The 24,062-nt window shown below is 40.5% G+C and overlaps 1 protein-coding gene across 1 annotated transcript in view; it reads left to right on the top strand.

Annotated features, from left to right (window-relative positions):
* Nucleotides 1-24,062, top strand: part of pola1 (polymerase (DNA directed), alpha 1) — a 281,247-nt gene that overhangs the window by 130,549 nt on the left and 126,636 nt on the right. The window contains exons 28-32 of the mRNA XM_043700756.1: nucleotides 9,094-9,186; nucleotides 11,355-11,560; nucleotides 12,748-12,880; nucleotides 19,835-19,966; nucleotides 20,854-21,028. Of these exons, the coding sequence (XP_043556691.1) occupies nucleotides 9,094-9,186; nucleotides 11,355-11,560; nucleotides 12,748-12,880; nucleotides 19,835-19,966; nucleotides 20,854-21,028 (739 nt within the window). The remainder of the gene's footprint in view (nucleotides 1-9,093; nucleotides 9,187-11,354; nucleotides 11,561-12,747; nucleotides 12,881-19,834; nucleotides 19,967-20,853; nucleotides 21,029-24,062) is intronic.

Raw genomic sequence — 24,062 nt, 5'->3', positions numbered from 1 at the left:
CTACATCATAATTATTCACTATTATCTGTGCCATTAGTTCATCGGCTTTGTTATGTATGCTACGAGCATTCAGGTAAAGTGCCTTAATGCTAACTTCCTTATCATTAGAGATTTTGGAAGTCATATGTCCTAAGTTATCCTTGCTTTTTTACTGCATTCTCAGTCTGCCTCAATTTTAAATCCGCCTGGAAACATTCTATCCTGCTGCTTATCTTGCCATTTACTTCCATACTCCCTGTCGCTTTCACTTTCCCTTCCCCCAACTCAGAAGTTTAAAGTCCTACTGACCATCCTATTTATCCTCTTCGCTAGAATATTGGTACCTGATCGGTTCAGGTGGAGACCGTCCTAACGGTACAGATCCCCCCTGTTCCAAAACTGATGCCAATGCCCCATGAAGTGGAATCCCTCTTTCCCACACCAATCCCTTAGCCACGTGTTTACTTGCCTAATTTTCTTGTCCCTATGCCAATTGGCACTTGGCTCGGGCAGTAATCCGGAGATTATGACCCTTGAGGACCTGTGTTTCAATTTCCTGCCTAGTGCTTCATAATGCCCAAACAGGTCCTCCACCCTAGTCTTGCCTATGTTGTTGGTACCAACGTGGACCACAACAACTGGATCCTCCCCCTCCCGCTCCAATATCCTTTCAAGACGGTCGGAGATGTCTCTCACCCTGGCACCGGGCAGGCAACACACCATGCGAGACTCCAGATCCGGCTTGCCAAGGATACTATCTGTCCCCCTAATTATAGAATCCCCTATAACCACTACTTGTCTATTAGCTCCCCCCTCTTGAATGGCCTTCTGGACCATGGTGCCTTGGTCAGTTGGCTCTTCCTGTCCAGAGCCCTTTTCCTCATCCGAACAGGGAGCAAGAATCTCGTAGCTGTTGGACAAGGTCAAGGGCTGAGGCTCCTGCACTCCTGAACTCCGGTTCCCCCTACCTGCCTCACTTACAGTCTCACTCTTTTGTGCCTGATCACTAGCTGAATGTGAATTACTTAATCTCCCAGGTGTGACTGCCTCCTGAAACAAAGCATCCAGGTAACTCTCCCCCTCCCGGATGTGCCGCAGTGTTTGAAGCTCAGATTCCAGATCATCAACTCTGATCCGGAGTTCTTCCAGCAACCAACACTTGCTGCAGATGTGGTCACTGCCGTTCACAATGGGATCAGCCAGCTCCCACATCATACAGCAACAACACATCACCTGCCCAGCCATCTCTGCTTAGTTAGTTAATTAGTTACTTTGTACAAGTATGATACCTCTCTGCTATAGTTTTTTTTACCCTAAATAAGGACTTGATGTATACACACAAAAAAAACCAAAGTAAAGTTTTAACTAGTCCCTGGTAAAGAAATAAAAATCCTTACCTTAAAAGAAAAAGCAGAGTAGTTAAGAAGGTTAGAGGAGGAGGGTGGGTGGGAGATACTACAGGTGTAGAATCTCGGGATTAGCCGCCTTCCTGACTTATATACTCACTTTTCCTTCCCGGCTGCCCCTCTGCTTGCCGTCACTTCCTCTGCTGCTCCCGCTCTTTCTGTGGAGAGAGAGTAAAAAAACACACCGCTGCCCGCTACAGGTAAGCAATTTTAAAACAAACTGTCTTACCTTTGCTGTAGTCTCCCGGGTTCGCTTTTACCTTCGACGCTGCTCCCACTCAAAAGGAATTGGGAAAATCAAAACGATTCCTCTGTGCCTGCTTGCTGTGATCCAGTGGGATGGAAAATGAGTTCTGTGGAGACTTCTATTACATTAGCAATGCTGTCTGAGCAGTTCGTCGCGTCTGCCAAGTAGCGACTGATATTGTCAGATGTAGGTTGAAGCTCCCTGTACTTACAGAACATAGACCAGTCCAGTCCAGGGGCAGGCCCTTCGGCCTATCAGATCCATGCTGACCATGGTGTCTTTCTAAACAAATCTGATGTGCCTATAAATGGTCCTTATCCCTCTATTTTCTGCCTGTTCATGTGTGTCTAAATGCTTCTTAAATATTGCTATCATACCTGCTCCTACCATCTCCCCTCGCAGCGTGTTCCAGGGACCTACCACCCTGTGTTAAGAACTTTCCTTGTACATCTCCTTTTAAACTTTTCCCCTCTCACCTAAGCCTATGCCTCTTAATATTTGACATCATTGTCCTTTTCCATAGTAGTCTTGAATCTAATGTAATTATGATCACGGTGTATATACTTCTACACCAGAGAGATGTTGATAAGTAAATAGGCAAAAAGTTGGCAAGTAGAATATGATTTGGGAAAAAGTGTAGTTGTTCATTTGGAAGAGAGAACAAAAGAACAGCATTATTTAAAAGGAGTAAGCTACAGAAAGTTGAAACACTAAGGGATTTAGGGATACATGTGTATGAAATACAGTAGGCTAACACACATGCAGTTGGTAATCAGGAAGGCTAATGAAATGTTGGCCCTTATTTCAAGGGATTTGGAGTACTGTATAAAAGAAGGGATGTATCACTGCAACTGTACAAGGTGCTAGTGAAGCCACACCTGGAGTACTGTGAGCAGCTTTGGTCTCCTTATTTAGGGAAAGATATCATTTCGTTGGAGGCAACTGAGAGCAGGTTCACTAGTATAAGCTTGGCATGGAGGAATTGTTCCATAAGAGAAAGCTAAACAGGCTGGGACTATACCTAAAGGTTATAATCGAGAGACAGCATACATAATAATATGTACGAGCAGCACCAATGGTGAATTTTTGAAAATCTTTGGAAGAGACTGTTCATGCTGGGAAGAGAAACCATTGCTCGGAATAAACTGGCTGTGTTGAGACGAGTTGCAATTGGACTATTCCAGAGTAGTTTCACAGATGGACCATAGAGGAAGGCCAGTAGAAGTGTTAAACTCCAAGGTATATCGGCCTGAGTAAGAAGTTTTATGGTGTAAGAGAATCAATGGTTACAGAAAAAAGGCAAGGAATTAGAGTTGGAGATGATCAGATCAGCCATGGTTCCATTGAATGACAGAGCAGACTCTCTGGGCCAAATGGCCCACTTCTCCTCCTGTCTCTATTTATCTTATCAACATCAAAGACAAGATGATGCATTTCCACACTCACCTGTGTCTTGCCAATAGTGGACAGTCTTTGGAAATTCGGGAGAAAAGTTACTTGCCGCAGAACTCCTCGCATCTGATCTGCTCTTGAAGCCACAGTATCTTTATGGCCAGTCCAGTTCAGTTTCTGGCTAATAGTAACTCCCAGGATGTCGATAGTGAGGAATTCAATGAAGGTAATGCCATTGAATGTCAAGGAGTGATGGTGAGATTCTCTCTCATTGGAGATGGTCATTGCCTAGCACTTGTGTGCCATGAATGTTACTTGCCAAACTTACCAGCCAAGCCTAGAAAGTCTCCATGTCTTACTGCATTTGGTATCTGAGGGATTACAAACAGTGCTGAACATTGTGCTCTCATTGATGAACATCCCACTTCTGACCTTGTGATGGAGAGAAGGTCATTATGATGCAGCTGCAAATATTTGGGCTTTGGACACTACCCTGAGGAATTCCTGCAGAGATGTTCTGAGGTGACTGACATCTGTCAACCATAATAATCTACCTTCATTTCTCTTATGAGTCAGGTATTGGTGCAAGTTTCCCCCCCCCCCGATGCTCACTGATTCCGGTTTTGCTTGGTCGTCCTGGTGCCATACTTGGCAAAATGCAGTTTGATGTTAAAGGATGCCACTCTAGCCTCCCCACTCAATTCTACTCTTTTGGTCTATGTTTGAACCAAAACTGCAATGAGGTCAGGAGTGGAGTGTCGTTGGTTGAATGCGATCTGTCTCTGGAGTTCAGTATAAGCTACTGGACAGCACTGTTGATGACCACTGCCATCACTTTCTGATGATTAAGATTAGACTGATGGCTGCTAATTGGCCAGGTTGGACTTGTGCTGCTTTTTGTGCACACAACATACCACATTGTCAAGGACAGGATGAGCCAGCTGACCACGGCACGACGGTGCAGAAGGCCATTCAAGAGGGGGAGCAAAAAGACAAGTAGTTGGTGTAGGGGATTCTATAATTAGGGGGACAGATAGTATCCTTTGTGAGCCGGATCGGGAGTCCCGCATGGCGAGTTGCATGCCCAGTGCCAGGGTGCAGGACATCTCTGACCAGCTTGAAAGGGTATTGGAGTAGGAGGGAGAAGATCCAGTTGTTGTGGTCCACGTTGGCACTAACAACATAGGCAAGGCTAGGAAGGAGGACCTGTTTGGGGAGTATCAAGTACTAGGAACACAATTGAAGAATAGGTCCTTGAGGGTCATAATCTCTAGATTACTGCCCGAGCCACATGCTAATTGGCATAAGGGTAAAAGAAATTAGGGGAGTAAACATGTGGCTAAGAGATTGGTGTGGGAAAGTGGGATTACATTCATGAGACATTAGCATCAGTTTTGGAACTGTGGCGATCTGGACCGATGGGACGGTCTCTGGCGAAAAGGATAAATAGGGTGGTCACTAGGACTTTAAACTTGTGAGTCGGGGGGAACGGAAAGGGAAAGCAACAGGGAGCATGGAGTCAAGTAGAAAGATAAGCAGCAGGTTACCAGGAAATAGATAGGGCATGTCAGAAAGGCAAGGTCACGGTAATCATGGGGGACTTCAATATGCAAATGCAAATATACACATTGAGCCACTCCAAATTGTTGCAGGAAGGTTAGTGCTGGGAGAAAAGGAAATAGCTGAAGAACTTAATATATACTTTGTATCAGTCTTTACAGTAGGATATTACTCATGTCTTCCAACAGCTAAGGGGAGTCAAGGGGCAGAGTTGAGTATGGTAGCCATAACAAAAGAGAAAGCGCTGGTCAAGCTAAAAAGTCTAAAAATCGATAAATCTCCTGGCCCAGATGGGCTACATCTAGAGTTCTGAGCGAGGTGGCTGAAGAAATAGTGGAGGCGTTGGTTGTAATCTTTCAAAAATCACATGAGTCAGGGAAAGTCCCAGATGATTGGAAAATCACTGTTGTAAGCCTCTTGTTCAAGAAAGGATCAAGACAAAAGATGGAAATTTATAGGCTGATTAGCCTAACCTCGGTTGTAAATAAAGTTCTAGAATCCATCATTAAGGATGAGATTTCTAATTTCTTGGAAGTGTAGGGTCGGATTGGAACAAGTCAGCATGGATTTAGTAAGGGGAGGTCATGCCTGACAAACCTGTTAGAATTCTTTGAAGAGGTAACAAATAGGTTAAACCAGGGAAATCCAGTGGATGTTATCTACCTAGATTTACAAAAGGCCTTTGATGAGGTGCCTTAGGGGAGGATACTGAGAAAGATGAGGGTCCATGGTGTCCGAAGTGAGCTACTGGCATGGATTGAGGATTGGCTGTCTGACAGAAGGCAGAGAGTTGGGATAAAAGGTTCTTCTTTGGAATGGCAGCTGGTGACAAGTGGTGTCCCACAGGGTTCAGTGTTGGGGCCGCAACTGTTCACTTCACATATTAATGATTTGGATGAGGGGACTGGGGCTATTCTGGCGAAGTTCGTCGATGATACAAAGTTAGGCGGACAGGCAGGTAGTTCTAAGGAGGTGGGGAGGCTGCAGAAAGATTTAGACAGTTCAGGAGTGGTCCAAGAAATGGCTGATGAAATTCAACATGATCAAATTCTTAAAGCCAAAGTACAAAGGGATCTGGGAATGCTCGTCCCGGATTCTTGAAAGTTTGACTTGCAGGTTGAGTCCGTGGTTAAGAAAGCAAATGTCATGTTGTAATTTATCTCAAGAGGGTTGGAATGTAAAAGCAGTGATGTGCTACTGAGATTTTGTAAAGTTCTAGTTAGGCCCCATTTGGAATACTGTGTCCAGTTCTGGGTCCCACACCTCAGGAAGGACATACTGGCACTAGAGCGTGTCCAGCAGAGGTTCACATGGATGATCCCTGGAATGGTAGACCTAACATATGATGAACGGCTGAGGATCCTGGGATTGTATTCATTAGAGTTAAGGTTGAGGGGAGATCTAATAGAAACTTACAAGATATTGCACTGCTTAGAAAGGGTGGACTTTGGGAATTTGTTTCCGTTAGGCGGGATACTAGGACCCATGGACACAGCCTTAGAATTAGAGGAGATCAATTTAGAACGGAAACGAGGAGCCAGAGAGTGGTGGGCCTGTAGAATTCATTGCCATGGAGCGCATTGGAGACCGGGACGTTAAATGTCTTCAAGGCAGAGATTGATAAATTATTGATCTCGCAAAGAATTAAGGGCTACAGGGAGAGTGCGAGTAAGTGATGTTGAAATGCCCATCAGCCATCGTTGAATGGCGGGGTGGACTTGATAGGCCAAATGGCCTTACTTCCACTCCTCTGTTTTATGGTCTTCTGGATATGCCTGTATGGTAACTATAGTCAGGGATATGCTTGACAAGAAACTTGGTCAGTTCTGGGGCACAGATTTTCAGCACTATTGCCAGTATGTTGGCAGGGCCCATTGCCATTGCAGTATCCAGTTTATCCAGCAGCAGAGTCGTAAATGTGGCACCTGTATTCAAGAAGCATGTCAGAACAGTTGTACGGTCTATAAGCCAGTCAGTTTAACATTGTTGATGTTTAAGGTTTTAGAAACAATAATCATGTGAAATAATCAGCGCACACTTTGGCAGGTTTGAGTTAATTAACGATTGTCAGCACAGATTTGTAAAAGTCAAATCAGACTTGATTAATCTTCTCGAATTTTTTGATGAATTATCAAAGATGCTTAATGAAGGAAATACGATAGTGGGTATCCAAGTGGATTTTAAGAAGCTTTTGACAAATTACTACATAAAAGCCTGTTAACAAAATTGACTTTTATGGATTAGGAGGGGCACTATCTAATTCAAATTAAAAATTGGCTAAAGGACAAAACAGAAATTTAGTTTTTGAAGGGTAGACTGTGACTGCCTTAAGGGTCAGTACGAGGACCTGCAAGGTTCTTAAACTGATGTTTTTCCTTCAAATGAAAGACTTTGGTCTGAATACAGAGTCAAAATTCGAAATTTACCAATGGTGCCAAATTTGGAGGAATGCCAAACAATGAGGATGATTTAAGTTGCCTGCAATATGACCAGGTAAAGCATATCAAAATATGCTTCGAAAGAATGTGTTGGCACAAAGATACCCTGCGCTGTATGTGCATTAATTTGTCAAAAGTCTGAGGACTGGTTGAGAGTATAAGCATATGAGACCTTGGGCTTGTGGTAAAATGCTGACTGTCAATTTTCAACTTCCGTCATCTGGCTTTAATACCTGAGACCATCGTGAACTGAAATAGTTTTAACAAGGAGGGCCATAAAATGGCTGCAGTGATCACCTGACCACAGATTGAGGCAAGTTCAGGAAACAAAATCATCTGAACTGGAACTACCATTTTATCTGGAGGCATTGGCCGAAGTCAACTGACTCTGATGTCAAGAAACTTTGTTCCCTGTTTCAGTTTGCACTAATCTTATAAGTTGAACATACTGGATATGAAGAGTTACCCACAACTATTCAACTACCCATAACTATTTACCCATAACTATTCAAAGATAATGAATCCAACTCAGAAACACAAAAATGAATCATTTTTCAGTATCTGCTTGATCGAAGAGCAGAGAGCGCGACCACGGGCTTGAAGACTCTCTTTATACCTGTGTTTGTGGTTAATGTTGCACTTATTACTTTTCTCAGTGTTCAAGGGTTGTTCTTTGTTTTATTCAAGAAAACTTTATATTGGCTCCTTCATTTGACCTAATGAGTTACATTTTAATTGAAGAATAAAAATTCTCTGCCAAAAAGAAATAAAATATTTGCTGCAACTTAAAAACAGAGGGGAGCCAGTTCAACTATGGCTATTAGATGCATTAAATACACAAGCAGGTATGTAATGCTGAACCTTTATAAATCTCTCGTTAGGCCTACACTAAGCATGGTGTCCAGTTCTGGTTACCATCGTTTAAAACAAATGCAAAGGTCCTCGAGAGGATGCAGAGGAATTTGCCAGATACTTTCAGGTATGGGGAATTATAGTTTCAGGATGAGCTTGGAAAGCTAAACTTGTTCTCCTTGGAATGAAGAAGATTCAAAACAAATTTGATGGAATTGTAGAAGATTATGACAGGCTTGCATAAGGTTGATGAGGAAAAACTGTTCCCATTACAGGGTCATACAAACCGAGTTGATACAAAATGTTTTGGAGAAAAATGCAGGAAGAGGAGCCTCCTGCCAAAGCACAACCCATCCACACCCATTCCCCTACATTTTCCCCTGCCCCTAACACTACGGTCAATTCACCTGACCTGCACATTTTTGGACTGTGGGAGGAAACTGGAGCACCCGGAGGAAACCCACGCAGACACGGGGAGAATGTGCAAATTTCACACAGTCAGTCGCCTGAGGCGGGAATTCAACCCGGGTCTCTGGCACTGTGAGGCAGCAGTGCTAACCACTGTGCGACCATGTCGCCCACAGAGCAATTGGAAATAACCTGGAACTTGCTTCCCTGAGTATGGCGATGCAAAGTACAGTCAATTGCAAAAGGAGATGAGGTGATTGCTCTTAGCTGCAGGGCTGTGGGGATTGAGCAAGCAAATTGGGCTGACTAGAATGCTCTGTCATGAGCTGGCATGGACCAGAAAGATTGAGTGTCTGACTCCTGTGCCATGAATTACCGTAATATCATCTTGGTTGCTCGGGATGTGCTTTGGGATGTTTTACTACAATGAAGCTGCCACATAAATGCAAGTTGTTTTTGTTGACATCTCAAACTGATTTACTGCCAATAACTTGTTTCTCAGAATGGCCAATAATGTTTTATAGAAAAATATGGCAGTTAATTTTCACATCGCATTCTCCCAGAAGCTTTTGTGAAAAGATTATGGTAAACCGTTTTTAGTGGTGTTGTTGAGAGATACAATTTGGGTTTGCTAACTGGAAGACGGAGTTGTATCTTCACTCACCTGGAAGACTGTTATCTTGATCTCTATTTGTGGCTTACAAAGCTCAATAATATATCCAGAATGACCAAATTTTAACTAGCCTGTTAATGGCATCTGTGCAAAATGAATTTCTGTGGATCTTACCATTGGCATTCTGTTTTGCTTTAGATGAACCTTGAAGTTATTTACGGAGACACTGATTCTATCATGATTAATACCAACAGTACAAACCTGGAGGAGGTCTTTAAACTTGGAAACAAGGTGATGTACCAGATTAAAGAGTTGATGTAATTAATAGGGCCCATAAACTAGCTATCAATGCCGTTGAAAATAATTGTATTGTATTGTGTTCGTAAACAAATTTATTTTTAGCTTCGTAAAAATTTGAACTTCTTGTGTATCATTTGCTTAGGTTTCACTTGAATTTTGCATATAAATGCAATCAGATACTTTGTTGAAATTTGTCAATGCTTGGATTCAACTTTAACTGTGACAATCATCATCAAAACACTTGGTTGCAACCAAGTAGCTTGTGTTTATTTTAGTTATTATAATCCTTTCTTCTCAGGAGGAATTTACTGTTCAGCTAATTTCACACAGACGCATTGCTACAGATGCTACTCTTGCTCTATTGTAAAAATAGTTTGCTCATTTATTCGGAATGTGGGCTGAGTCCTGGCTGCATGCTTTATGACTATAGTCTGCTTTGGTCAAGCCTTTCCTTCTTGCCTTTGCTGTTACTCTAACTGGGTCAGGGCATAAATTCTGAAAATGTGTTGCTGGAAAAGAGCAGTAGGTCAGGCAGCATCCAAAGGGCAGGAGAATCGACGTTTCGGGCAGGAGCCATTCTTCAGGGGTTCTCCAGCATCTGCAGTCTACACTTTCTCCTCAGGGCATAAATTGACTACAATGGAAATGTCAATCTTGTTTGTTTAATGTCACTTTGCCGCAGCAATGCTGTTCTGCAAGAGATCTAGAATTTCATTATTTGCTGTCCATCTGATAATGAAGATGAAAGGAGACATTACTAATAATGTGGATAATCTAAACTACATGAAATGCTGGAAACAGATATTTTTTTTTTCAAATCCAGTTTTTGGGAATTAACCATTCAAGTATTTATGATATTTTGATGAAATTTGTTCACAGATGGAATCACAAACTCAAGTTTTGATCATCTTGAACGAGATAAATCATTTCAATTTAATTGGAATTTCTGTCAGTGGGCCTGTGAGAAAGCGTAGTTGTCTCATGTCGATTAATTTTGCACAACCTGCAATACTCCTGTTTGGAATTTCTCTGAAGTATGAAACTCCTGTGAAGGGCCTTGAAATGTTTTGATATGTTAAAGGCACTATATAAATGCAAGTTGTTTTTGATGTTTATCTAACTTGCTAGCTTTGTTCAAAAGGGGTTTGTTTCCTTCCCATCTTGGGTAGCTGAAGGTCTTCCATGCCTCTCTAAATGGTGCCTGAGTTGGAAAGTCCACAACTTTTAACTCCATTTGCAAATAGCGATTAAAGTCTGAATCAGTGTTGTGGGACTTCCTCTGTGTGAGTTCTGCCTCAAGCCCCCCCCCCCCATATAATGACTGACAAATGTGAAAGGACTGAACATAAGCAGCGAAAGTGTATTTAAATGGCAGGCAAACATACAACAGAAAAAGTCTGGCTATTCTTCAAAATACACTGGAGTAAGAAAAGTAGGACCCAGGTTTCCACCTCAGTTTTTGCTGCACAGTTTATCTCAGTCTGCTTAGGAGAACGAAGTATATTTCAGGCCCCTGAAAGAAGAGGCTTTGCACATAATTTCCATTATTGTGAATAGAATGTTTGCATTTTTAGATATTTGACAACAGTGAAGTTCATTCCAGCTAATGGTATCTTTTCGGGACAAATTGGCTACATAACTTTCATTGTTCAGATTCACAGGCTCACATCTAATGAATGGATGAGGTGCGAAATAGCTCCTAATACTCTTGGAACAGGATCCCAGTTGCAATATTGTAGGGGGGGGGGAAACGAAGTTGCAATATTATAACGTTAAACATTAATTTATTTCTTATTTAATTCATGAATATTAAATCCATTTGTTCAAATTAATTAGAGAACTGTTTTTACCCAAGAGGAAGGGCATTCTGCACTACATTCCAAATGTTACTAGCTGCTTGTGAAAGAGTGGAGAATTTTCATCTCATCTGGTGCACTGCAATTTTTGGATGTGCTTAAGTTAGGTTTAACATGCTGACAGTCTGTTGTGGGTTGGAGGTGGTGATTGTTCCTTTGTGTGTGATATTTTCATTAATGTGAAAATCGCCATGGAGGAATTAAACTAAACTTAGACTATTCTCATTCTCTAGTTTAGCATTTTAGACAAACAGACCTCGTGAGATGATGTAGAAACTTACCCATCTCTTCCTGTTTCTGCAGGTCAAGAGTGAAGTAAACAAACAGTACAAGCTCCTGGAGCTAGACATCGATGGTGTGTTTAAATCATTACTGTTGCTGAAGAAGAAGAAATATGCTGCCCTTGTGGTAGAACCAACTGCAGATGGACGTTATGTCACCAAACAGGAACTAAAGGGACTGGATATTGTTCGACGTGACTGGTGTGGCCTTGCAAAGGAAATTGGAAAGTAATTAATTTAAACAATCTACCTTTTTATGTGATGTTTTACACATGTCTCCTATTATTTAGGAATGTATGAGAAGGAGTAGACCATTAAGTTAGATCATGGCTGTTTATCTACCTTAATAACTCATTCCTACTCTATTTCCACATCCCTTAATGTCATTAGTGTCGAGAAATATATGATTAGATTAGACCCCGTACAGTATGAAAACAGGCCCTTCGGCCCAACAAGTCCACACCAGCCCTCCGAAGAGTAACTCACCCAGACCCATTCCCCTACCCCATATTTACCCTTGACTAATGTACCTAACACTATGGGCAATTTATCATGGCCAATTCACCTGTCTTGCACATCTTTAGATTGTGGGAGGAAACCGGAGCACCCGGAGGAAACCCACGCATACACAGGGAGAATGTGCAAACTCCTCCCAGACAGTCGCAGTACTAACCACTGAGCTACAGTGCCATATATTGATCTATGTTTTGATCATTAGTGAGGCATTTTCATAGCCTGTGGGAGAACAGGGAAGTCCAGAGATTCACTACCCCAGTTCCTTTTCATCAATGGCTTGCCTCTTATTCTGAATCTATGCTGTATGGTTCTAGAGTCACCAGCCAAGGTCATGTAATTTTGTGTATATTTTTAAATTCATTGAACATAAGCATTCTGGCTAAACTAGTATTTCATGCTCATTCCTAATTGCTCAGAGGGCACTTATGAGTCAACCGCATTTTGCTGGGGTTTGGTATTGCATGTAGGTTTACCCAGGTAAGTTTGGCAGATTTCCTTCCCCGACTTTTTTTTAATAACAGTGATCACCTTTTACTCCAGACCTTTATTGAATTCAAATTTCACCATCTGCCATCTTTGGATTTAACCCCATCAACCCTATTATTAGTCTGGGTTTTTGGATTGCCAGTGTGAGGAAACACTTAATTAGTTGTAAAGTTTTGTGGACATCTTGAGATTGTGCAAGGGAGTTGTAAAAACAAAAGACTTTTTATTATCTGTACCTTATCAGCTTAGAGTAATTCACTGTGGCTGGGGGAATGGCTATTTGGTGCTTCAAGGTACGAACTTATTCATCATTGCTTAGAAAAATAAGATTTATTTCAAAACATGTGGCTTCTTTGTAAGTATGGTTTAATTATACCTGTGTTTATCTAAAATTTATTTATTTTTGTTTGTAGCTATGTTATCAGTCAGATTCTGTCTGATCAACCCCGGGACACAATAGTGGAAAATATCCAAAATAAACTAACTGAGATCCAGGAAAGTGTTGTGAATGGTAGTGTACCCACAAGTCAGTTTGAAATTAACAAGGTAATGTACCTCAAGTTGTTTCGTATTTTACTAATTTTCTAAAAGAAAATATGCAATTCCCTGGATATTTAGGTTATTAGAATCCCACAATGCGATTATTTTCTATTTTGTCTGAAGGGTGATGTTAAACTATAAGTTAGATGACACCACACAACTATGTTTTGAGTCTGCATTATTTTTAATACAGCTGTAATGCTCCTTCTGATGCAGTCAAAACTTGTCCCTAACGATGAGAAATCCAGAAATGAAAGCTAAGCAAATATTTCTTCCAAGCTTTGGGTGTCAAACAATCCCATTGAACTCAGAATTTTTTCTGAAAGTTAAATGTTGCTCTGTAAAACAGGCATCATATAATATTTGTCCTTGTTCTTTGGTTTTATGTAGTAATTGAATGTCTATTTTGGGTGGAGAACGGTTGAAAATCAAAAGCAACCTTAAACAAGTGTAGTCATGTCCTCACAGCACCAGAGAACTGGGTTCAATTCCTGCCTCAGGCAACTGTCTGTATGGAGTTTGCACATTCTCCCCGTGTCTGCGTGGGTTTCCTCCGGGTGCTCCAGTTTCCTCCCACAGTCCAAAAATGTGCAGGTTAGGTGAATTGGCCATGCTAAATTGTCTGTAGTTTTAGGTGAAGGGGTGGGTTGCTCTTCGGAGGGTCGGTGTGGACTTGTCTGAGGTGGGAATTGAACCCGGGACTCTGGCACTGTGAGGCAGCAGTGCTAACCACTGCGCCACTGTGCCACCCATGAATTCTTTGGCTATTTAGGGATGGGCAATAAGTGGTGGTCTAGCCACTTACGCCCACATCCTGTGGATGAATAATTTTTTAAAAATATGTTTAGTATGCTTTCATTGAGAAAGAATAACTATCAAAAGTAAAATTTGATACAGAAAACACTCTTGGAATTGAGTTCCAGAGATGGAGCTCATGGAATGGATTGCTGATACCTGCTTATTTTATGGCTCTGGGAACTAACTTTCAGGTTGATCCTTGCAAACTGCCATTTCTTCTCTTCCATTCCTTTCAGAAATTCCTAAATGTGCAGCCCCCTTCATCCTCACTTTCCTGCAGATCCTTCTGTCTCCTCTCTTCATATTCACTTTTTGACTTTCCTTCATTTTCTCACTATATCTGGTTTTTGTTACACTTGACATATTGTATTATGTAATTGTTTTGCAAATTTCAGTAAGTGATGCATGTTCTAGACGCACTCTATCTGGGCATTGTACACCACTCCAAATCAACTTGGGCTGCAATGAGAATTAACTACAGTTCATTGAAGAACATCAATATTAAAACCTTTTGGCCTTCAGGATGGATCTCAGTGTTTGACAGGTGTTTGCAGAATGTGTCAATAATTATAATGTCATTGAATGATTGATTAAGCAGCTGGAGTTAAATATATACTTGTTTCAATGGTCTAAAATATTCCATTTGACCAGTTTTCAATGTTGGTAGACTTTTTTGCAGTGGAGAGAATGATTATGAAATAGGTGCCATATCTGACACCCTAGACAAGAGCGAAGCTTTGTGTGCATAAGTTGATGCATTCTGCACAAAGCTAACATTTTGAAATTCGATGAGTATGGGGTTGGGCGTGGCCTGCCCATTTCAAACATTATAAAAATATAGCCTTTCAAGATTCCCAGGAAACTCCAATGCCTAAATATTTTTAGAACCTAATGCTTTGGATTGCTGTTACTTCAAAACATGCAATGACTTACAAGTACCTCCCACTAAAACAGAATTGTTCCATATTAATTTTAAATTTGTCTATCAGACAGATGTTCGAATAATGATTAATTTTTCACAATCCAGGTGACCACTGTAAACCAGTTTCAGGTGTCAAAAATGCAGGAATGCAAAATATTCAATGTTACAAAAGGTACAGAGAAATATAATTGGAGAAGTGTCTTACTGATATAATTCTAAAGCATAGTTTGAAATCTAATCATTTTGAAAAGAAGGAAATAAATAATAGCATCCATTTATCTTAGAAGACTAAGACTTCTGTCATAGAATCATACAGTACATAGAGGTCTTTCAGCCCATGTAGTCTGTATCACCAAAGCATTACTGTGCTCAGGATCTATGTCATTGCTGATTGAACATGTAGTTGTAGGGGCTGATTCATAAATGACAGTCCTTTCGGGAGCTGGCACTGTGTTGACCTGAGATCCTTTGACTTTCTTTTCTGCCATCTGTTGATATCTTTTGTCCCTGCTTTTTCCACATCCTTTCTGACTGTTCGTTTGTCTCCATTCACTCTAGTCAACAGTTAGGACTTCCCTTGCATTGACTGATCTCAGTCGCCTTGAGGTCTTAGTTGCTGACATCCTTGTATCACACAGTGGTTAGCACTGCTCCTTTTGAAGTGCCAGGGACCTGGGTTGGATTCCACCCTCTTTGTATATCTGTGTGGGTTTCCTCTGGGTGCTCTGGTTTCCTCCCACAGCCCAAAGATGTGCAAGTTAGCTGAATTGGCCTTGCTAAATTGCCCATAGTGTTCAGGGATGTGTAGGTTAGCCATGCAAATGCAGAGTTACAGGGATAGGCTCGAGGGATGAGTCTGGGGAAGATGATCTTCGGAGGGTCAGTATGGACTCGTTGGGCCAAATGGACTGTTTCCACATTAGGGATATTCTATTCTGTTCTGTTTGATTCTGTTCTGTTCAATTCTGTTATGTTCCGTTCCATTCCATGAAGGGTGACAGCAAGCTCACCACAGATCATGGCTTTAGGGATGCAGCCATTACCACTCAGCTACCATGATCCACCATAGAATTAATATTGACTGAAGGGTAAACATACAGATAGTTCTTCTATAACGCAATGCTTGCGTTCTAGTGTAACCCCTCATTAAGAAAAATCACGCTCTAGAAACGGCGCTTAAAGTGTTGGCAATATAATCATGATACAACCAATGCATGTTTTAAATGTTTGCACTTCAGAAACAGATTCCCTAATTTGTCAATCGCATTACAGTGAATTCATGTTAACGAAATGCACATTATAGCAGAACAATCTGTATTGAGAATTCCTGCAGGTTGATGTATTTGCATCAGCTCAGCAATTTGTTGTCTTCCAGGAGATGTTCAATTTTCACCTGAGGCTGTGAAATCCAAGCTGTGCTTTTCTTTGTTTACATGAGTTAGCCGTGCTTTGTTATTGTAGGGTCATGACTTGGACGTGCTGATATTGGACAAGGGTGGACAGAGTTAAAAATCACACAATGCCAGGTTATAATCCAACAGGTTTATTTGGAAGCACTAGTTTTCGAAGCACTGCTCCTTCATCAGGTGGTTGTGCCACCTGATGAAGGAGCGGCCCTCTGAAAACTAGTACTTCCAAATAAACCTATTAGACTATAACCTGGTGATGTGTGATTTTTAACTTTGTTGCTGTAAAGTACACACCAGGCCTTGTATTTTCAGCTAGTTTGTTGTTGGTCAGCATATAACTTCTCAATTTTAATATTACGCCATACCCTTGGCAATCTTGGTACTAACTTTGGCATCAAAGGTTAGTCTGCTGGTAACTATTGAGCTAAGATAATGTGAAGCTGTTGGTGACCATTGGAAAGAAGTTGTTAATGTTGATTTGGTACAAGGTGGAGTCTCTACTTCCTGGCCCCTAACTTTGGTCTTCCTGATGCTGATTGTTAGTCCACACACTTTGCAGGCCACTGAAAACAGCCCTGCAAGCTGCTGCAAGTGAACTTCAGTATTGGATATCAGTGTGACATCACTAAATAGCCACTGTCAGATCTGAATATTACACACTTTGGTCTTTGCTTAGTTGACAAATGTACCTTCACTTCTGGAGTGCATGTGAAAAACTTCATTTGACTCACTAAAAGTGTACAAGGCACAGAGTATATTTTGACCCCAAAACATCTTGCAAACTGAAATAAATGCCTGTATTTGTTTAAAATTTAGTTTGGAATAAGAAAAATTCTTCAGCAAAGAATGTGAAACGAAACTTGTAATTTCTTACTGCACAGTGCAAATTTCAATGGTAACGTCAGTTGACAAAGTGGTTGGTTCAGTATTATGAAAATAAAATGCAAAACACACCCGAAGTGCTTTACCAAGAATGAGGCTTATAGATTTTTCGAAGAGGGACACAATGATTTGCTGAGATAGATGGGAGTCACAGATGTTTATGAATACTGATAGTCTGCTCCAGGCTCTTAAGCTACAAACTCATTACTAAATTGGTTCACATTTCCACAGATATATAAAGCTCATCAATGCAATCTTCCCACAGAAACAAATGCCAAGACTTCAAACTGCTGTTGGGGTCTTTTTGAGATGTAGTCCTTTGTGGACAATTCAGAAGTGATTCTTATGTCAGCAGAATGGCTAATCAAGGAGAAATCCAAAGTTAAATGGAATTTGATTAAAATCAATTGTCTTTTTAAATGCGAGGTAGTGAAATAGTGCAAATAAACAGAATGTGGTCAGTTCACTTGCTGCATATTTTCAATTTTCTTATGTGTCTTTTAATAAATTATGGTATTCCCAGACCGACATGTAACTGTCATTATGGTTCCTAATGTTTGATGGAAACAGTTTGCAGTTTGGTTAAACCAATAAAGCACTTTTAACCTATATTTTGTTGAAAGTCTGCAGATGCACAAGTCCGCAGCAGCCATTTACGATTAACAGGCTGTGGTTTAAGTTATTGAGCTGATGGGGAGAGTTCATTGGGAGGTGGGCAACACTTGTATAGTGTCTGCAGGGAGGTTAAATACAGCCTGTTTTTAATAAAGTAGCTTCAGCTGTGATTTTGGTATAAAATCTACTGAAGCTAGTGTTTTACAGCTTACTGACAGTGACTTCACACAGATGTTTCTCTTCAGGGACCTTCAATAGAACGTGATACAGCCTGAACTTTAAAAAAAAGGCAACAGACAATGCAGACATTGGAAGAAAGATTAAATTTAGAGCTTGTACACTTCAGCTATGTGGATGATTTTTATTTTATAGATGTAAAAATGAAAAGTAAGTTTTGTAATGAGTATTTATAGTGATACTTGTATGCTGACCCTTTTACTTTTGCATCCCAGAGGAGGTTTTTATTTATTTTATCCTTCCCCAGACCATATCAATATTACTTCTCATAAACATTTTGACCTGAAGCCTCCATATTTAACCAAAGTGACTTGATAGCAAGTCCATTGCAAACAATTTGAATATTGGAGATGATGCCCGCAATTATATTTGTATAGACTAAAGGCATAACCACCAGCTTGTTGAAATAATGGTGAAAACACAAGGTCAGGATCAAAGGATTAGAGAGATTGCATGCATGTTTGGGTAGTTTGTAATATGACTGGAGGAAATTGCAAAGATACAGATTTAAGGATTTAAACAAACAATGAAAGGTGTTCGGGATTCTCTAAACAGCAACATTAAGATAATGTACAAAAGTGCAATGATGGTTAGATCACTGTGGTCTCCAGTATTGAGCAAAAGCAAAATGAATTCTGGTCAGTGGGCTATGGATTTTCTCAGTATGAAGCTGTCACCCCACAACACTTTTTTCTTCCCTTTATTGTAGTATTTGTACTTTATTATAGTTTCAGAATGTGAAGCTCATTTCTAAATAATTGCCAAGCTATCCTTAGTGTGCACTTTCTAAGCTCACTTTTTAAATCACCCTAACAGCAGCAAGAAGTTAGGCAGTCCTGTCAGTTGTTGGCTAACTTTAAAGTTTGAATGCCAATCACAAAGTTAAATATTGACACAAATGTAGAGAAGTAGAGAAAAATTGATGGTATAGTGGACAGTGACGAAGGGTTATCTCAGATTACAAAGTGATCTTGATCAATTGGTTCAATGGGCTGAGGAGTGGCAGATGGAATTTAATTTGGATAAAGGTGAGGTATTACATTTTGGTAAAGAAACCAATACTTACACAAGCAATGTTTGAGTTAGATTACCAGCTCTAAACTACTGGAAGCAGAGTTGGACTTATACAATTAATAGTAAGATCCTGGGTAGTGTTGTAGAACAGAGAGACCTCTAGGTTCAGGTACATAATTCTTTGAAATTTGCGTGACATATAGGCAAGGTCATGAAGAAGGTGTTTAGCATGCTTGCCTTGGGATAAAGGAGTTAGGATGTGATGTTGAGGTTGTACAGGACTTTGGTGTGGCTTCTTCTGGAGTACTGTGTGCAGATCTGGTGGCCCTTCCATAGGAGAGATATTAAATTTAGAGGGTTCAGAAAATATTTACCAGGATGTTGCCAGGAATGGAGTGTTTGAGTTTTAAAAATAGGCTGGATAGACTGGGACTTTTTTCACTTGAGGGATAACCTTATTGAGGTTTATAAAATTATGAGGAGCATAGATAAGGTGAACAGGAATGTTCTTTTCCCTAGGGTGGGAGTGTTCAAAATTAGGGGGCATATTGTAAGGTGAGAGGAGAAAGTTTTAAAAAGAACACAATGAGCAACATTTTTACACAGAGAATGGTTTATGTGTGGAATGAACTTCCAGAGGAAGTGGTGGATGCAAGTACTGTTACACCATTTTAAAAGACATTTGGCTAAGTACATGAATAGGAACGATTTGTTGGGATATGGGCCATACGCAGGCAAATGGGGCTAGTTTAGTTTGGAAACATGGTCGGCGAGGATGAGTTGGACCGGAGGGTCTGTTTCCATGCTGTTTGACTCTGAGTTTGTAACTCTCCTTCCAGTAGCGTAGAGCTGGTAATCTAACTCAACATTGCTTGTGTAAGTATTGTGTTAAGTCGGCAGTGACCAACAAATATAAACTATTAAAATAACATTAGAAGATAGAATTGGTAGCAAAATACAAATAATGAGTTTATAAACTGGGAATTTGGTTTCTGTGGGTGCACCTTTTCCCACTTTTTTTGTACATTACTGGTAGAATAAATTAAAGTTGTGATTTTGCTTGTGTTTGTATTATTGCTGCAGGCTTTGACAAAGGATCCCCAAGATTACCCAGATAAAAAAAACCTGCCTCATGTCCATGTTGCCATGTGGATCAACTCCCGAAGCGGACGGAAAGTGAAAGCCGGGGACACTATCTCTTACATCATTTGTCAAGTAAGAACTTGGGGAGAAAGATAACTCAAAACCTTATTGGAGTGGACGTGCTGTAAGCTGGTTGGTGACTCACTGTTTGAGCCTTGAAGTTTCAACAGAAGTTGCTGTTGCAATATTGAGTAACTGGTCTCCAGCTAAAACTGATCTTCCTCTCCTGACGCATGGAGTTCAGAGAATTGGTAGTCAGAAAATTACTGCATTGATGCTCAAAAATTAACTGAAGTCCAGGAGCATTACCGTGTACTACAGTACTTCAAACAAATATTTATTGTTTGATTTTTATTTTAAAATTCTGAAGAAGCTAATTCATTTGTCAAGTGATATGAGTTTTGGGCGTACTTAAATTGCAAGAGAAGGACAACTTGCAGATAACCACAAAGCTGTACATACTGTGAAAACAAAGTTAACCTTAAACTGCAAATTGGTGTGCATCTTAGCTTATTTTTCAGAATAGTGGAATTATTTACTGGACGGGTTCCATATGCAAAGAGCGTGCTTAGAGGCTTTGTACATTTAAGTTTTAGCATAAATTGTGACTTACAAAGAAAAAGGTTCTTCACTCTGTATTTAGGAATATTCCTTTTTATCTTCTCTTGACTTTAATTAAGTTATTGTCCCTTAGTCTAATAATGTTGTAGCTGAAAATGTGTTGCTGGAAAAGCGCAGCAGGTCAGGCACATCCAAGGAACAGGGGAATCGACGTTTCGGGCATAAGCCTGATTCCTGAAGAAGGGCTTATGCCCGAAACGTCGATTCTCCTGTTCCTTGGATGCTGCCTGACCTGCTGCGCTTTTCCAGCAACACATTTTCAGCTCTGATCTCCAGCATCTGCAGCCCTCACTTTCTCCCCTAATAATGTTGTAACCTCATTTCTTGTGATTCTGTAGGACGGCTCAAACCTAAGTGCTAGCCAGCGAGCCTATGCGCCAGAGCAGCTGCAGAAACAGGAAACCTTAACCATTGACACACAATACTACCTCTCTCAGCAAGTGCATCCAGTCGTGGCTCGAATCTGTGAACCCATTGACGGAATAGACTCTGCACTGATTGCAACCTTGTTAGGTAAGAAAATGATGAGTCAGTTGCCAGTTCCATTGTTTATCTGTTATAATATGTCATAACTTATTCACTATGGAGATAAGCTATTTGTTTTTGTATTTACTTCATCTGACATTTTTTTTCCTGTCAAAGATTGGGAATTCAGCTAGTTTTTATATTTAGTACCTGAGTCAATCAAAACATTGATTGGATGTAGATTTAAGGTGATTAACAAAACAAGGATAGATTTGTTTAATTAGCTAGTTCTTGTAGTCTGGAATGCATTGCTCAAAAGGATGGTGAAAGTGGGTTCAGTTATTTGATATGAACCTAAAAATGTGCAGGAACATCGGACATAGGAGAATGCAGGATTGGATAGTCCTTTCAAAGAACTGGCCTAGGCACCATGGACCTAATGACATCTCCTGTGTGGTCTAAGGTTGTATGGTTATATTCTTTTTCTTGTGAAGTAGTTAATGTTAGGTAATATCAACACATGACAGTCAGCTCCACCCTAACTGGGTGACAGGACAAAAAGATGGCTAAGATTTCTGTTTTGTCTCCAGATCCATTTGCATTATATTTGCATGGATCTTGGCTAAAGATGTTGGAAATGTGCCACCAATGTTGGTATGTTACTAGTGGTCATTTGAATGGTAGTCTATCGTCCACACCCATGGTGGTCCAAAGGTCAGTGTTGTTAGGGGAAGTAGAAGAATGATCCAGTATCAGTGACACCCCTGATGGAGCTACTCAGACCTGTAAAAGGCCCTGATTTGATCCCTGATCTTTGCCAAATTCACTGACCTGGGAGACTGGCTTGTGAAGTGACACTTAATCTTCATGTCTCATGACTGGAGAGGGAGGCATAAAATCGACCAGGTTCATTCATCTTACTGAGAGTTGGTCGCTAGCTACTACATTTGCTTTTATTGTGTGAAGTTTGGAGGAGGGCAGCATCACATTTTGACTGTGGTGTTGCAAAAAAATCAAATGGAAAATGACAGATTGGATCAAAGCTGCCACACATAGCTGGATCCATGGCAATTGATGCTTGTTTTTACATCAGTGCCTGATCACCTCTTAACAGAGTGTTTTTACTGTTATCTAGTTTGTTTGTGGGGAAGTTGAAGTCATAAATTATCTCTCTCTTTTTTATTCTTTACTTTAAATGATACTGTTCTCCACCAGTTTGTATTGTTAGTGTAATTATCTGGCAAGGCAAGGGTACAAAATGCAAATTACTCTTGGAGTTTCTAGTTGCAATCAAACACCAAATTTTGTTAGTAGTGAGATTTTGTTAATAGTGAGAAAGAACAGAGATCTGATAATCCATGTTCACTCAATGATTCAGTACAGTGCTCCGTTGAATTAAAAGTCGTCAGACATGAGGTCTGCACTTATGAGTGAAGTACAAATTTGTTCATTGATAGCATTATCTATTGAAGAGGATGTTTCTTGTCCAAATACTTGAGAGAAAGAACAAACTTGTATGCAATAAAGAATTTCAAGGCCCATTGAAACTATTCCAGATCAGCTGTGGCGTCTAAAAGCAGAATAAATCAAGTGTGACCTGGCACAAACTAACCAAGATTAAATTCACTGCATTGTGGAAAGTTCTTGCACAACTGCTTCAAAAATAAAATTCCAAGCTAACCATCTTGTGATCTGACAACACAGTTATGTCTCTTATTCAGAACTTTATGTTTGTGAATTTAGCCTTTCCCATTTAGATAGAATTTCCAAACTTGAGGAGTGGAAAACTGTGTTCTAGCCATCAATTGCTTCACCATTCCCAGCAACAGTCCGAATCAGAATCGAACTATTCATAGCTTCCGAGTTATGTGTTGAGCTCAATTTCTGATCACACCTCCTCACCATCATAAAAATGCCTGTTTCCACCTGTGTTCAAGCCAACCTAGCATCCTGGCCAGGCACAAGCATTGGGTAATACCTGAACCTGAAGGAAACTGCATATGATTTTGAGTGTTTTTAAGCCTTATCATTACTCATCAATTCTTGTGCCCCTGTTTCCCAGCATCTGCCACTGAGACTATCACTTGTGCATTTGCCTTTCCTCACATCAATTCCAGCCCCCTCCTTGTGATCCTCCCTCCTACCCCCCTCAAAAGCCTCTACTATCTATATCTTAATGTTCATCAATTCCCCTTTGCTCAATCTTTGCCCTGTTGACCAAATTGGCACCTCACCCAGCAGTGATTTTAAAATATTCATCCTGTGTTCAAATCTCTCACCTCTCCTGATCTTACTGATCTCTTGCAACTTGAGAAATGCCAGTGTCCCTCGAATTGTAGGTTCTCATGCATCCCCTGGTTGTGGTGCTTGCCTTGTCTTTGATTCGCTGGGTCCCAAGCATTGACATTTTCCACTTACACCTCTGCCTTATTCACCTCCATAGGTACCTATTTAACCAAGTTCTTTGTCTCCTATCCTATGCGTCAGTGTTTTTTCAGATAAGTAAAGCACCTTAGCGTGTTTTTAACTACCGTGACAGTGCTATATGAGTGTAAGTAGCTGTTTTTCTTCTATATATCATGATTTTGAACATGGTATTATTTTGAGAGCCCAAAACTCAATAATATTGATTACAGAAAAACAGTTGATGTCCATGGTTTCTCGAAGACTACAGTGTATATCATTTTCCGTTTCACTTTGAAATTAATTGTTAAAAATGGAGAGAATGTTTTGTACAAAAATGATTGAGTTTATGCAGTTTTTAAAAATGTCTGTAGATTAGGTTTTAATCTAAAGTCATAGTTATTTTATTGATGTCTTTATCCTCAGCATCGCTGAAATTTGTAGATGTTATTGGTGAATGGATGTTTCCCCCTTTTGCTTTACCAGTGGGCATTGTTTCTTGAGAGGCAGGGTGAAATGGAGACACAGAACAAACCTTCCAGTTCAGCTGTCACAATTCCATTTGCCACAGTAGTCTGGCTGACGAACGGAATGAGGACATGCCGCAACCCAAAGGACTAGCCACACTACCATACATCAAGAGCATTTCCGAACTGACAGCCAGACTACTGCGACCACT

Source organism: Chiloscyllium plagiosum, chromosome 12, assembly GCF_004010195.1.
Source record: "Chiloscyllium plagiosum isolate BGI_BamShark_2017 chromosome 12, ASM401019v2, whole genome shotgun sequence".
Classification (NCBI taxonomy): domain Eukaryota; kingdom Metazoa; phylum Chordata; class Chondrichthyes; order Orectolobiformes; family Hemiscylliidae; genus Chiloscyllium; species Chiloscyllium plagiosum.
This window is presented reverse-complemented; position numbering and strand designations above follow the sequence as displayed.